Below are 15,593 nucleotides of genomic sequence, written 5' to 3'. Positions count from 1 at the left end.
AATAGGACACCTCCTCATTATATTCTGTTCACTGACGATGGTGGTATTTTCCTAGGGGATGTATAACTACAGTTTGCCAAAGCCCCTCTCCCTCATTTTAGATTAAATATCAGACTACGGAGCATGAAGCCAAGTGAACAGAAACAAGAGAACTCAAATAAACATCAATTTAAATGTAAAAGAAAAGGTCTGTTGTGTTTGTTTTCTAAATATTCATGTGCAAAATAGAAAGCTACAATGAGGCCAGGGTACAAATACAAATAAAAATTACTAGCATTTGACATAAACAAAAATACTTCTTTATTACATTTATACATGGATTGAAATGGGAGGCAACTACAGGTGTAAATATTAGCATAAATTTTCACATAACTGGAATAAGTTCTCTTTCTTGACACCTTTTGTCTTTTCTTCCTGTCTCTTTCTGTGAGCTCCCTCCAGTGTCCTCATGGAAGCACTGAATAACTTCATTTTGGTATATTCAATTTTTATCACGTGAAATGCCATCATAAGAAAGACTGCATTTATCTAACCTAAAATCATCTGCCTCAAAACTAAATGCCTAGTCTAAGCTGAAAGTCTAGTCTAAACCAGGTATTGCAAGAAGCTGCATGTCACCCACCACAGATGTCCCTTAAAATGAACAGCACACTTTGCCCAAAGGACTGCTGGCTGTAGAGGTGGCTAGAGAATGCAATGAGATTGTGTGCCAACACTGAGATTATTTGGAGTTAAGGCATATCAATTCTTTCCTTCTTTTCCCCTCAAGGGCAAACAAGAAGAATTTCTGCTCTAAACTGGAGGTTCATCAGTTGGAAAAGACAGAGGACCAGAAAAGACCAGACACTGACTCTCAGTCATCAACATGAAAAGAACAAGTTGGCTCTAAGACCCCGTCAGGTAAGGTACATTCTGTAGAGCAATAATAATGCCTTTGTACAAATCTAAGCTGAAAGGCTCAGGGGATACAATTACACCCTGGCAGAAAACATTCCGGGCACTGAATCCCGTAGGCTGTGGACATGCCAGCCTGTTTCGAGCCAGCTCAGGGATCTCTATACAGTGCTGCTATATGCAGGCTGCAAGCATGCTCTGACACCCATTAACTCCTGCTTCTACCAAGATCAGCAACAACAGAGTCAGACGCTCTGTTTCCTGTGTCTCTTCCACTGGCTTTGTGGAGTTAGTAAATTGAGCTGATACAAATGAGAAAAAAATTATTCTCTGTAAGGCTAGTCTGCCTGGTGTATTTCTGCTGGTTTGTTTTTGGGGTCTGTTCACTGACAGAATAAACCAATATAAGCTAAGGCTGTTGCCCTTTCTTCCCCACATAGTTTGTTCCCATCCTCTCCTTAGTACCCACACTAGTGCTTTGTGCAACTGGGCCATGAAAAAGTTCAGGGAGCTTAGCTGTAATGAAAATAGGCAAATATTGTGAGAACATATATAAGCTTAATGTCATAAGCAATAGAACTAAAGATAATTTGATTTTGAGTACTGCAATGTCAATTAATTGGGTGTCTTTACTGGTGCTTTATTTATTGTGAAAGCCACTATGACAAGCCACTGTACTGCTAATCTGCATGATATTCAGCAGATAGTGAACCATTGCCTAACCTCAGAAATGTCAGAATGGAGCTATGGATTTACTCCAGTTCTTTGTGGGTTTGGCAAAGACTTTGTAGGATCTCTAGTGACGTATGCTGGGCCTGATTCAAGTCCCAACAATGGAAATGTCTTTGATTTGGTTTATTGTTATTTCTGACCCTATAAATGTGGGGAGCACTCAGGCATTAAGAAAGATATTGTTTCTCTGACATATCAGTTGGTCATTGCGGTGAACATCAAATGAAAGAGAACGAAAATCCCAGTTTGATTTCTCCTCATTTACTTTTGAAGCACTCATAATAGCATAAATTCAATGTCTGCCCAGTCATCACTGTTTGTTACGTACACACCAGGATTTGAGTTTGTTATGAGAAAATGGAATAAAAATGGTCCGTAGTTCACAACTTCCTTTCTTATACCATTGTCTGTAAATAACTTCAGAGCAGTTCTTTCCTTTTACACTCCTTTTCTCCTTTAAAATAATTCTTTAAATAGGTTCCTTTACATTTTAATTTTTCTACCTTTTTTGTATTTTTGTTCTATGCATCTTCTTGTAAGGGCCACCCCACCATCACTGCTGAGTGTTGTTAATGTGGAATCAATGGAAGATCACATTTAAATACAGTTGCTCTTTACCACAAGTCATTAACATACTCTGTGCTGTGTTCCATGTCTGAAGTTCATCTTAATATTTTATAACAGATTTTTCCTCTCAATTTTTATTAAGGAGTTGGAATTTTGGAGAGTAACTAAAGTCCATCCAACTCCTAAATCCATTAATTTTCAGAAATAAATTGAATGTGGACTATGCTGGGGGAACTGCCAGGTTTGCACTATTTTCAAGTCTTCATAGTAGGATGGTTCCTGAAAAGTGTTTGTTTTCAACCCCTCTCCTACTCTTTTCACAGTGGGCATATCAACACTATTTTTCTTGGGGAACTTCTAAAGGATCTCTTGCATATATGCTTTCAGCTCTGCTCACTGCCAGTAACTCAGAGCCTGTGAGACAATGGGAGCATCCCACATATACAATATTTGCTGCATATACATTTTCAAGCCAAATCCTCTTGCATCCAACATGGTAGGCAGTTGTGTGCACAATGCAGGCCTGTCTGGTTTGTGCTCATTGTACCTCTTTTCTAAGGCCCCATAGGCTGACAGCCACATATGTAATTGTTGGGGATATTCATTCTCTTCATTACTTATATTAAATTATACTTGTAAGAACTCTGCATTGAAATTCCTTTGTGTTGGCTGCTGCTCAATTTATAAGGGTTCAGCTACATGGGGAAGCTTGTGAGCAGCAAAGTGGGTTGTGAATGGACTTAGGCATAAACCAAGCTCTACTTAAAACATCTGGACACTCCTGTGCTTAACCAAAGCTGCATCTTAACATTCATCAGTGCCATTTAGAGGGTGTTCAAAGGGCTCACTGTCTCAAGTGGGTTATTGACATATATATTTTCACAATTCTTAAAATTCAGCTACATGAGGTTTCCTGTGCCCTGCTGCAGGACATTCCAGTCCCATGTTCATTTTACAAGCTCTTAATGTTTTTTGCATTACATTTTGCCTCCCAGCTGGAATTTGTTGTAAGATTTGAATTGATATAGACCTTATCTGCATCTCCTACTTTTCATCTTTCCTCTCAGTTCATTATATTTCTTTTCTTTCTTAAATCTTAAATTCTCATTCTTCTAACTGCCATCATTTTTCCAATGAAGAAGTTCTTCAGGTAGCAGTATGTTAAACTATAGAATATGCAAGTCTGCAAACATTTCAGGTCTAGCAGCAAAGATACATGTAGGATTCTTGTGTATACAACATGGAATTTGTTTGATTATATGTTCGATTATATTTTTCAGGATTTCCGAAATCAGTGGTTTTGAACACATTTTTGATTCATGAAATATTTTTTTCTTAAAAATACATGTAACATGCATGCTACCCCTGGAGATCAAAATACAGTGTTTTCAAGGCACATGAAAAATAACAGCTTGCAGTGGTGAGAGTGCAAACTTTTCTGTACTATCTTGCTAATATTTTACTGGCTGCTCTCAAACATTACTTCACTGATGAAAATTATACGGTAATACAGATGTTCCATCAACTATCTAGTAAGATTATCCAAGCACATGGGAAACAATGCCTGCTGTTATTGTGTGTATATATTTTTTTTGTTGAAAAAATATCTCCATTTTTATTTCTCCTTTTTCCTGGTAGGCAATGCATGGCCTTGTTCATATATATATAGGCCAAACTTCTTTTTCAACTTCTCAGACAAATGTTGACTGATGTTGTTGAAGAACTGAGGAACAGAGTTTGACTTTGTGACTCTCTGCGGTTGTGTAACTGTGTGCCAGCTGTGTTCTTTTCCTGCAGAGCTTCAGAGAAGAAACCATCCAGTGTGCAATGGTCTGGGAAGGTATGGGAAGTTCTCAAAGGAGAGAGACTTTGAACGAGCTGAAATCACTTCAGCAAAATTTAAGACAAAGTACACTGGCTGCCATAGGTATTCCTGGCCATATTTGTTCTAATTATGACAGTCATAATGGCAATATTTGTATGCCTAATATCAGGGCAGAGCGAGGACCAGATTGGTCATGGATGGGGAGCTGATTGCACCACCACAGCCAGCAGCACAGGGAGCTGGAGCTTGTCCTGCTGCCCCAGCGTGAGGGGAGCGGGGAAGGCAGGGGCACCCACAGCCCAGGGCACCGGGCACTTCCCTGGCACCAGCCCACAGGGGCATCATGAGGGAGGGCCCAGAGGAGGCTGGTCAGGGACAGTCAAGGCTGTTGGTGAGCCCTGACACCCAAAACTCACTGAAATTGAGTTATATATAAATACTTCAAATGGGATTCTGGTCTCCTTAGGAGTTAGGCTCCTAACTACCTTTGATTCCAGGCTTTCTCTTAGCTACCATTGCTTTGGATCCACTAGTCAGGTGACATCCAGATTAGATCATAATCTGTTTAAAACACTAGTAGCAGAGTTATTAGTCACACAAATATATTTGCTCTAACTAGTGCTGCTGTTGGATCAGTCAAGAAGCAGTAGTGATAAGGCCAAAAAACCTTAATATACACTGTACCATAAGATTCAAAGCTTAGTAGGATAAGCACAGATATGCAGGTTTACACTTTGAGTTGTGAGAGAAGAACTGAAGATTTTACCCTCTGAAGCCTGACGCTTTGGAAAATAACATTTATTTTGGTGCATAGGTTAAGTGTAAAACCTAAGTAATTCTTTTTTATAAAACCTTGTCTATAAGGTAATTTTTTTTCTGATGAAGACCTACAATTTTCTTCCTCACTTGGAATTTCACATGCTTTTTGGATACAATGTCCAAAGGTAGGGACAGTGTTTCCATTTATGTGAGGAAGAATCAGCACCCCTGAGAATGATTCTTGAACGTTGAAGCTGGATCTTCAACATTTCTATAGCTCAAGCTTAATTGCACTGAACATACACACACACACACTTCTTTGGTGACATAGTCTGGATAGCATATAGCAGTTAGGAGTTACAAGTAAAGAACGGTTTTATACATATGTCTCTAAGAATCAAATATGCCTCTGAACAATCAGATTTTTTTTTCCTTGAATTTCTAACGTTAGATATCATATCTAAAGATATATATTAAGGCAAAAATACATTTTACATGAGTAGTTTCTATTTTTTTATTGTTTTGTGCTGTAAATTTTGGTGTGATGATCTAGTTTAAAGAGGAATAACAGAATCTTGATGTTACTTCCAATTGTACTGGTTTCTAGTGGTCAATATTTGTTGCCACAAACAACACAAATTGCTTAAAGCTATGCAGTTCACATCCATTCTTTCCACAAAACTTTGTTTCATTGTAGACAGTGCCTGAACTTCCTTTGTACAGGTTGTACTGTCTTACAATCCTACTTTTAAACACCAAAGATTTCTTCACACATCCACAAAGTTGTATTTACTTTCAGTTTAAGTCAACAAGATTGCATGTTATTGGCTTAAAAGCTTAAACAGTCATCAATTACAGCTTCTCCCCTTTTGATTTGCCTTGATTACAAATGTGCACTGTAAGCAAATTGCCTTCCTTTTATATTTTGTTCAGTTTGTAACACTGCCATCACATAAAGAAAGTTACTGGTTTTATGCCAGAAAAACTATTAAATGTATGAAATGGACCACAGATAGTTTTCTGTTGTCCATGCCAAATTAGGACCTTTGTGTCTGGAGTGCATTGGAAGGGAAGAAGTTCAGGACCTTTATCTCTTTTGATTACCTCTCCCATGAAAGCAATTTAAAACGTGAGGAGCTACCTGTCTGTGAGTGGAGATGAACCTCACTGGCTCCTCTTTAATGGGCATATTGGTTGATAATCACAGGAAATACTGACTCCTTTTCACTGGCAGCTTTGCCCAGGACATTTTGCTGGACACATCTGTTAAGCAGGTACACTGAGACCTAATCATCAGCATCCTGACCTCACTCCTCACACAAAACTGGCTTAGTTTGCAAACTCCCAATTCCTCCTCTTCGAGACATACTTCTGCTGAGGCACGACTGAGTGCACAGTGCATGTGTTCTTACAGATTTACCTGCATTGCTTGTGGTGGGACTGTAGTCCTTTGTGTGTGATGTGGAATTTTACCCCAACTTTAAAATCTTAAATTTCAAGGTTAGTCTTTTCAGCAATTACAGGAAGCTCCAGCATGTACTATTGAAACCTATCTGCTCCAAAGTAAGCTTTAAACTTTCAAAACAAGGTGGCTGTGGAAGTGCAAAAAACCTATGGAGCAGATGCAGTTACTGTATACAGGAAGCCAGGATCAAGTTCAAATAAAAGCTCTGGGCACCAGTTCTTAGCAATTGATTTTAAAGCAGTTGTAATCTTCAAAGCTATCTATTTATCTCTACAGCAGAGGCCCTGGGTATTATATACCTAATGAGTTAGACCATTTGAGCAACCTTCTTTCACATTAAAAAGATACTTTAACTTTTCCCTTTGCCAGATTAACTGTCCAGTCCATTTCTGACAGATGAGATCAGCCATGTGGAATTTTAATACTGTGTTTCTTTTAAAATGTGTTTCTGCTTATTTCCTTGTGCCTGAATGGAAGTTTTAAGACTGTTGAGGGTCAAAATGGGTTGTGCAATATTACTATTACTGTTTTGGGGTGTTTTTCAGTAACTACCGGTCACATACACAAAGCACAAATAAATAAGTAAAAGGAGAAATAAAGACACAATCATTGAATTTCCAGCTAAGTTCCTGATCTGGTAAAAGGGCTCCATGCTTGACTGTATGTGCCACGTATGGTTCTGTTGACCTCAATGGGAGTATTCAGAGTATTCAAAGTGGTTTAGTCTGCATATAAATCTTTGCAAAATTAGGAGGCAAATTATAGTATGTCTGTTAAAATTTACTTTGCTGTAAGAAACTGTAGGGTGTTTTTTTTAAATCCCCCAAATGTATAGAGTATTCCAGTTATCTTAAAGTACTTTAATTGCATTAGAAAATGAGTAAACTATGACATGGCATAGACACCAATGAGTTGCTTTTTCTAAAAGCAGGAAGGGAAGGTGAAGTTCAAAAATTCCAAATAACTCTCATATTCCTACACTTTAAATGTAAAAAAGCAGCACTCTAATAGAAAAACAAAACAAAACAAAACAAAAACAAAAACAAACAAACAAAAAACCCACAAAAACAAAAACAAAAACCCCCCTATAATTATTACCCAATGCCTACTTAAATGGGAATACTTGAAGGGAGTATAAATGTTAGCTTCATTAAATGTGGGAACAAGGTATATAGATGAATATGCACAAAACCAGAGGTTAATCCTGTCATCTACATCTTCAGGAGCATTCTACTGTGGGCCAAGCTGTGAATTTCTTATTTCTATAGGCAAGAAGTTACCTGTACAGGTGCCTGCAAAGTGATTGTGGAGTGATGGATTAGTTACCGTAAGGTGGGCAGAACCAAAGCATTTGAGAACTATGTTCACACATAGCATTGACAAACATGTCTCAGAATTGTCTTCAGGGAGTTTCAGTCTGAGGGTGTCAGCGTGATCAAAACATTCCTGAAATTTTATTAAGTGTCCTTACTTCACTTTTAGTAATGCAAAGAAAATGAAAACAACACATTTTAGGAAACATACCTTACTATGTGTAAGTTCCACACAGCTTTATTAAATAGATCCTTTGCGAAAGTATCTTTATACTGAATTTCTTAATCTTGAAAGAGCAAAGACATTTAGCTCAAGGGTGAATCAAATACTGCTGGCATTCCTGGAATGAAAGGTTTAACCTCCTTCATTGTCTACTTTTTGTAACACCTTACACATACTTCCATGGTAAATCCAGCACTGAGGACAGGGACTTAAAACTGTCTCTTCCTTTAATTATAAGTGCATGTCTGTATCACAATAAAAACACAATTTAAGATAATAACAAAGTATGAATGAGTACTAATCACAACATAACTACAAGGGAACCCCTAATCTACAGCTAAGGCTGAACTGATGAGAATGGAACTGAAAGCAGAGTAGTTTCACAGTGATCAGTGGAAGAAAGCCTGATATTCCAGAGCAGACAGGAAAAGTAGTTGTGGTTGATTTAAGTTCCAGCCCACTGCAGAGAGGAAGGATTTTGAAATACTGTTCTTTGGAGTCTGTCTCAGGGAACGTGCTTCTGGTCAGTGAGACAGCGAGAGCACAGTTAAAAACTACATGGTATCTGCTGGATCCCTGAGCATTATATGGCACATTATATATATATGTATATATATGTACGTAACACCATCACTTATATGGTCAAGTTTTCCCATCCATGACATGTAATTTCACGTAGCTAGCCTACGGCACAGAATGTGGTAAAAAAGCTGCCTCAATAACGAAGGTTTTTCAAGGACCAGTTAATATTACAAACAACACTGTAGCGTACGTGTCTGTGATACATCTCCCAGGTACCAGCGTCACACCGTCCCGGGGTGGGATGGCAGATCAGAGGAGTTCACAGGCCAGTGGAAGACCCGTTGCTGCACGTTACAGGTGTGACGAGGTCGCTCCAACCGTACAGCTCAGGGATAAGTAACCAGGGGACATACACGAGTGACCATTTCCTGGGGGGATCTCACGCCAGCGCTGATCCCAGATCTCGGTGCGGATCTGCTGACGTGTATTAATCAAACCTAATTAACCTGTCTTTCCATTACTAAGTCGCCCAGCTAAAAACTTGGGTGACTGCGCATAACAGCACCACCTGGCGACACCTGCCACGACGTCATACCGGGGTGCTCCAGACGCCAAAGTTTTATCGGAACGCAACTTTAATTCCGCAGGCGGGCGCAGGGACCCGCGCACGGCCCCGTCCCGGCGCTCCCGCGAGCTGACGCGAGCTGAGCGGCGGCGGCAGGAGCCCAGACGCTTCTCCCGTACTCGAGCACCGGCTGCCCGGGCTCGGAGTCGCGCTCCCCGCCGCGGGCTCAGCGGAGGCTGACGAGGAGCGCGGCCCCGCCGCCACTCGGCGGCGATGAGTTAAACCGGGAGCGCGGAGAACGTGCGGGCGCAGGGCGGAACGTGCCGCGCGGGGCCGCGTTGCGCGGGGAAGGGTGCGCGGCGGCACCGGCCGGCGGCGGAGGGGGCGGGCCGGGCCGGGCGCCATGGCGGTGGACATCACCCTGCTGTTCAAGGCCAGCGTGAAGACGGTGAAGACCCGCAACAAGGCGCTGGGGGTGGCGGCGGGGGACAGCGCCAGGGATGAGCTGCTCAAGCGGAGCGCCGCCCGCTCCAAGAGCGACTTCACCAGCCGGGCCCGGGAGGTGGTGAGTGCGGCACCCAGGGGGGAGGACGAGCGGCAGCCGGGCCCGCCGGCGCTCTGCGCTTCACGGCGCCCCGACAGCGGCTCCGCCCGGGCGCCGCCGCGGGCAGCCCGCCCCCTCACCCCCGCCTCGGAGCCGGCCGCCGTGTCCAGCGCTCCCCGGGGGCCCGGGGCGAGCGAGCGGGCCCCGGCGTCGCCCGCAAACAAGCCCGGGGCAGCTCTTTCCCACACGGGTGTGGGCTGGGGGGGTGGGAGCGCAGCGTGAGAGCCGGGGCCCGGCGGCTGATGTGGCGGCTGGGGAAAGCTCCGAGCCCGCCTGTCGCCCGCGTTCCCCCTCCGGGCCGTCCCGTCCCGGGGGCTCTGCTGGCTGCGGCCCTTCCTGCCAGGGCTGCGACTTCTGATCCTGCAAACCCGACTTGCCGTCAATCTGTGCCGTGGTCTTGCGTGCGTTCACACGGTGTCGCCTCACGCCACTTGCCACGTCAGAGATCGCTTCCGTGACAGACGTGGGCACAAGCGTTTCTGATGTTGCACCGTATATGCTGCCTTTAGTATTTTTTTTTTTTTCTGTCACGCAGTATGGCAGTAAAGTTCCAATTCTATACAAATTGCATGTAAAAAAGCAATCAGAACAATTGAAAAGGCAAGCACAGAGGAGTTAAGGAATTACAGAGCTGAAGGCACACCAGCATTGTTAACAGTTCTCAGTCCACAGTTGTACTGTAAAAACAAGTTTGTTGCAGGTTATTTTGCTCCGTACTGAGTAAAAGGCAGGGGAGAAAGTCTGATACTGAAGCAGGGTTTGAATAATGTGTTTAATAAAGCACTGGACGGTATTTTGAAAAACTAAAGAACTTCTCAGTACACTCTCTGAGGAGACAGTCTTACAGAATGCACATGCAAGTTTAGGACTAAACAAACAATACACAAGTAACCTTGTTCTATCATTTTCTAACTTATGAACAACTTAGTTTTCAAGCACAGATACTAATGTCACATTTCAGTGTTCATTGTACTCTTTCCCAGTTCAGAAAGCAAGTACTTAAAAACTAATGTGGTTTCTAACACTGACATTCAGTAGCTCAGTGATTGCTTGGAGACCAAAGCAAAGGGTGTCAAGTTGGACACCTGTTAAATGAACATATAATTATTAATCATTACAAAAAGTTGATTTAAGTGACTCATCAACTGTTAGTTCTATGGTAAGGATCTACCTGCAGTGATCAGACTAGTCCATAAAACTACATTCAGGATCTTTGCACGAGATCTACCTTTTTTCCCTCTACTGCATCTCCTGATTTTAACTAAAGGTGTTTGATTTTTGCAGTATTAGAGAGAATAGTCTCCTTCAGTCATACCCCAGAACAGGGCAGCCTTTTTAAATTTTAACACTATTTGTGTGCTAAATTCCTAGAATTATGAAAATAAGTGAAATTTTGTCACAGGGCATCATGTTGACATTTATCTGTGTCATAAACATGGCTGCAAATTTTAAATGTGCCATTCAGAACTCTGGCCTTTGGTCTGATGCTGAGGGCAGGTTGTTACCCTGCAAGGGTTTAGCATGGGTGTTGCGGTTTAATGTGAGCTAGCAATATAACCATGATAGCTGCTTGCTCACTCCCCCCATCTCCCACCCTGGAAAAGGAGAGAGAATCAAAAGGAAAGGGAGAAACTCATAGATTGAGATAAACATAGTTTAATAATATAACAAAATGGCATGCATACAACTCATATATATAAAACATGGGCATGGAATATAAAATAAAAGATACTCAATGCAATTCCTCACAAACTCCGTCTGCAATGAGCAGCCAGTTCCAGGAAGCAGCACCTGTTCCTGAACAGCTGATCCTGGAGAGAGAAGAAAGAAAAAGGCAGAAAGGCCCACAGGCCTCTGCTAATGGCAGGATGGCAAAAGGCCAAACTAAAGAAACTTCCCAATGGAACTCACCCAAACAGGTTTCTGTCCTGGCTCTGAACAAACCTAGCTGGAAGATCCTGAGTCTACTTAAATATGAAGCATGATGCTAATGGGATGAAATGCTCTTATTAATCAGTCTGAATGTCAGTCAAGCTCTGCCCCATCTATACTGCCCTTTCCAGCTGTCTCACAGCTGTGGGCAGAGAGCTCAGAACATCCTTGGCTCTCAGACTACAGCAGTCAAAAACATCAACTCTGTCGTGGAATGTTATCTTCTTGTTCTCAAACTAAATTCAAACAATGAAAGGTTTCCCTCTGCATGAAGGAAAATTTAACTCATTTTCAGTCAAACCAGTACAACAAGGTGGTGTTTGGATGCTTTACCGAAGTGTTTCACAGTTATTTGCAGTAGCAGAAGAAGCAAGAAGAAATCTGAGGGTTTAATGTTCCATTGTAGATACTCTTACAGCCACAGACTTCTGTTAATTCCCTCAGAAGCTTTTTACCTTCTGCCCCATTTCCTCCAGTACTGTCTATGCACTTCGATTCATCCTTCTCGGCTCCAGTATCTGTTTTCCAAAGAATTTATAGCCTGGGACTAGGCTCACGCTCACTTCTTCCTTCCTAGTATTTTCTCTCTCTTCCCTTTTTATTATCAATGCTCTCTTGCTTTTGCTGCCTCCTAGTTTTGGTTTTCTTTTGTAAGTTCTATTCATACTCAGGCCTAGCCTCACCTTCATCTTACTGTCATTGCCCAGCCATGGTCCTGTGCAGCAATGGTGTGTCGTAGCTGTGTCCTTTTCCTCCTACGTTAGTCCTTTTTGTCCCCCTGTTCACAGCTGTTATTTCATGCTGGCCCCGTTCTTCTCTCTGAGCTCCTTGTCCTTGCTGAGTTTCCTCAAGGCACCGTCCAGGCAACAGAAAGAAGGACAAAGATGTGGATAAAAGTATCTTGTTTAATTACAAGAGCTTCAAGTTAAGTAAATATCTAATGCCACAGTGGACGAACTGAATGGTCTCAGAGGGAGAGTGTGTTTAATTAATGGTACTTGCGTAAACAATGACTTTGGAGGAGAAGCCAAAGCTAAAAATGTGTTGCTGAAGCATGCCTGAACATGATTTCTGTCAACATGCTGATCGATGAGTAGGAATGAGGTGGATTGGCTTTGCTCTGCTGATGTAACTCCGTTAGGTTTGTGACAGTGAGACAACCTGCCAGACCAGAGTCCACCATTTTAATGTAAGGATAAAACACTGCAACTGCAGCTAGAAGAATAAGCTTTCTAGTAAAATAAATTATTACTTTAATTGCTTGTTTCAGCCAAATATGGTTTGGTTATGTATGTGTCAAACCCTCCTTTAAATACTTTGTTGTAGTCTCACAATTGAAAATTTAGCTGCTTCTGCCAAGACTTTGCAACTTAGCTTGCAAATATAATTTTTGATGGATGCATTAGTTCCTTAACACATGTCTTCTTTAAAAAGCTCCCCCAAAGCTGGTGAATTCTTCCATGTCAATGGACAGGGGTTTTGTTTATTGTTTAATCTGAGGAACATATGAAATGGTTAACTAGTGTCATCTTTAAAAATGTTTATGAAAAACACTGGTCGGAATCCATATAGGATAACAGTGAAGACACCGAATAACCTACATTTAGTCACCACTTTCCTTATGCCTTATTTATTTTCAGGATAGAATATTTTCAGTTGGAAGGGAAAGACCTTCAACGACCATCCAGTCCAACTGTCTGAGCATTTCAGGTCTGAGCAAATGTTAAAGAAGTGTTGTGAAGGGCGTTGTCCAAATGCCTCTGAAACACTGACAGGCTTGGGGCATAAACCACCTCTCTAGGAAGCCTGTTCCAGAGTCTTACCACCCTCTTGGTAAAGAAATGCTTCCTAATGTCCAGCCTGAACCTCTCATGGTGCAGCTTTGAACCGTTTCCATTCAATGCCTCCCTCTCCACGTCCCCTCCTCAGGAAGCTGTAGAGAGCAATGAGGTTGCACATCAGCCTTGTTTACTTCAAACTAGACAAGCCCAGAGTCCTTAGTTGAAGATCTCCATTTGTCATGCAAATGTGAATATGATGAAGTATGTATGTAGACTCTGTACACAGACCTGCTCCTTTCAATGTTACATTCTGGGTGGGTTTCCCTCACTTGTGGCAGGTAGAACTGTGCCGACTCTACTTTGTCTGCAGGAGCAGCAGCCAGCCCTAGTCCAGATGTGCAGCAGAGAGGGTCCTCAGCCCAGCCTGGGGTGGCTGCACAGCTGTAGGGACAGGGTTCTCCTTTCTAACCCATCACAGGGACGTTCTGTGTTGCATTATTAATGTGTTTGAGCACTTGGTGGAACTGTGTTAACTGATGTAACTGTTGTACATAGTTAATTTCTTCCTCCTTTTTCCCCCAAAGGACAATGAGTTTTGCTGTAGGATCTGAGGGCTGTCAGAATGTTTACTTCTTTTTCTGGTCTATTTCATAGACAGACTCTAAGTGGTGTTTAAGAGGGAAGACGGAAGATGCTTAGTATCTGGAGAAGTTGGCGAAGTTGTTCCTTATTTTCTTTTGAATTTCATTTTTCTTTCCTAAGAAAGTTATGTGTCTGCACAGTGGGCTTCTGTATTTATTGTAAGGTGTCATTGCACCTGGGAGACATAGTTATAAAGTCCTGTTTTACATTTTCAAACATAACAGGATTTTTTAGGTGGACTGAAGTAGGCACAGAGAATGTACAATATTAGAGCTGTGATTTGTACCAATATTGTGTGGGGAAACCAGTGTAGAGATGGGTGGATACTTTTTGTATTCTCTTGGTATTGTTAGTCACAAAAAATACTTCAGCATTTTGTGCTAATTTGTATTTTTTGAAAACTGACTGGTTTATGCTCAGGTATGCTGTCTGTGGGGAGCTGATGAAGGTTTTTGTGTTTGAGACTAAGTGGGTAACACAAGGATATTCCGAGGTTATCTAAAAGCAGCGTAATGTTAGTTGCAGAGGCTGCTGTTCTTGGTGATATTGTTAACCTGTGACAAAACTGATCCGTTTGCCTATGGATGCTCTTCTAAATCAAGGGCGACTGTTATGGCCATGAACTTTTGAAAGGGTTTTCTTTGTCCCAGCATTGATCCATTGTTTATTTGGTCTGGTTGTGGGGTTTTTTGTTTGTTTGTTTCATTTGTTTGTTTTGGTTTGGGATTTTTTTGTTTGTTTTGATTTTTGTTTGTATGGGGTTTTTTTGTCTGTCAGCTGTATTGCACAACCAGTGGATTGCCTGATATGTAATGAAAGGTAACTAATGCTAATGGTGAATGTTTCTTGTGTCTCTCCACCTTTTTACTAGTTACATATTGACTAGAAGCAGGTAAGAAATGATTGCTGAGGGATTCCTTACAAGAAAGCTACGATAACAGTGACAGATTTTCCCATTGCTTTCAATTTATAAGAGACTAAGAATTCATTATGTGTATGTTAGTGCTTTTTGGTGAACTAAAACAAAAGCAGCAGTTTGGGTTTGTTTGTTTGATTTTTTTTTTGTTTTTGTCCTCATACTTTTACAGTGATGGGCTATTTAAAATTTAATATGCTAGGATATTAAAAGTTTGCATTTCATCAGACTTTTACAGGCTTATGTAGTTCCTTGGTATGGTATCACATTTGAGGTTAAGCTGAGTTAATGTGCTAAGTGATGGGAGAATTTTAAGGGTTACAGCAAAAGCATTGAATGTTAAAGAATGGGTTTGAATGAAGTGCTAAGAAACAAACCTAAGCAGTTAAGATATAGCACAGGCCAACTTTATGTGACACTTATTCACAGCTTTAGCATGGTCTTAAGACTGCAGTTTGGAATGTTTTGAAAGATTGTCAATTTTGGAAGGTGTTTGGCACTTCTGTTTCAGGACACTCTTAGGAAATGTCACTATTTAAGCCTTTTGTGTTACTTTTGTTCATGGCAAATATGAGCTCTTGGAAATATCATCTATCAGATAAGCTTTTTTCTTAGTTGTTTGAAAATATGGACAGAATGAGAACTTTTTGACTGTTTGATATGTGTTGGAGAAATGGAATCAGGGCTGATATAGTGTATTAACAGAAATAAAGATAAATTAATGGTCAGGCAGAATTTCATGGTGGGCTTGACTGCAGCCACAAATGAAATTTTGTGTTTTGCTAGAGGGATTATCTTCTTTAAGGTTTTTGCAGAAAGCTAAAAAGAAATGCTGGACCATGAATTCTTCAAA

General features: G+C 41.4%; 1 protein-coding gene across 2 annotated transcripts in view; it reads left to right on the top strand.

The window, feature by feature from the left end:
* Positions 1-9,231: 9,231 nt before the first annotated feature.
* The window catches only part of STX18 (syntaxin 18), a 67,438-nt gene continuing 61,076 nt past the window's right edge, over positions 9,232-15,593 (top strand). Inside the window, exon 1 of one of the 2 annotated variants that reach the window (XM_080344256.1) lies at positions 9,232-9,430. In XM_080344256.1, the coding sequence (XP_080200382.1) occupies positions 9,269-9,430 (162 nt within the window). In that variant the 5' untranslated portion in view covers positions 9,232-9,268. The remainder of the gene's footprint in view (positions 9,431-15,593) is intronic. The other variant, XM_080344255.1, reaches the window with a different exon arrangement.

This window comes from Nesoenas mayeri (genome assembly GCF_963082525.1).
Source record: "Nesoenas mayeri genome assembly, chromosome: 4".
In the NCBI taxonomy this organism is placed as follows: domain Eukaryota; kingdom Metazoa; phylum Chordata; class Aves; order Columbiformes; family Columbidae; genus Nesoenas; species Nesoenas mayeri.
The sequence above is the reverse complement of the archived record's forward strand: the minus strand, read 5'-3'. Positions and strand labels throughout refer to the sequence as shown.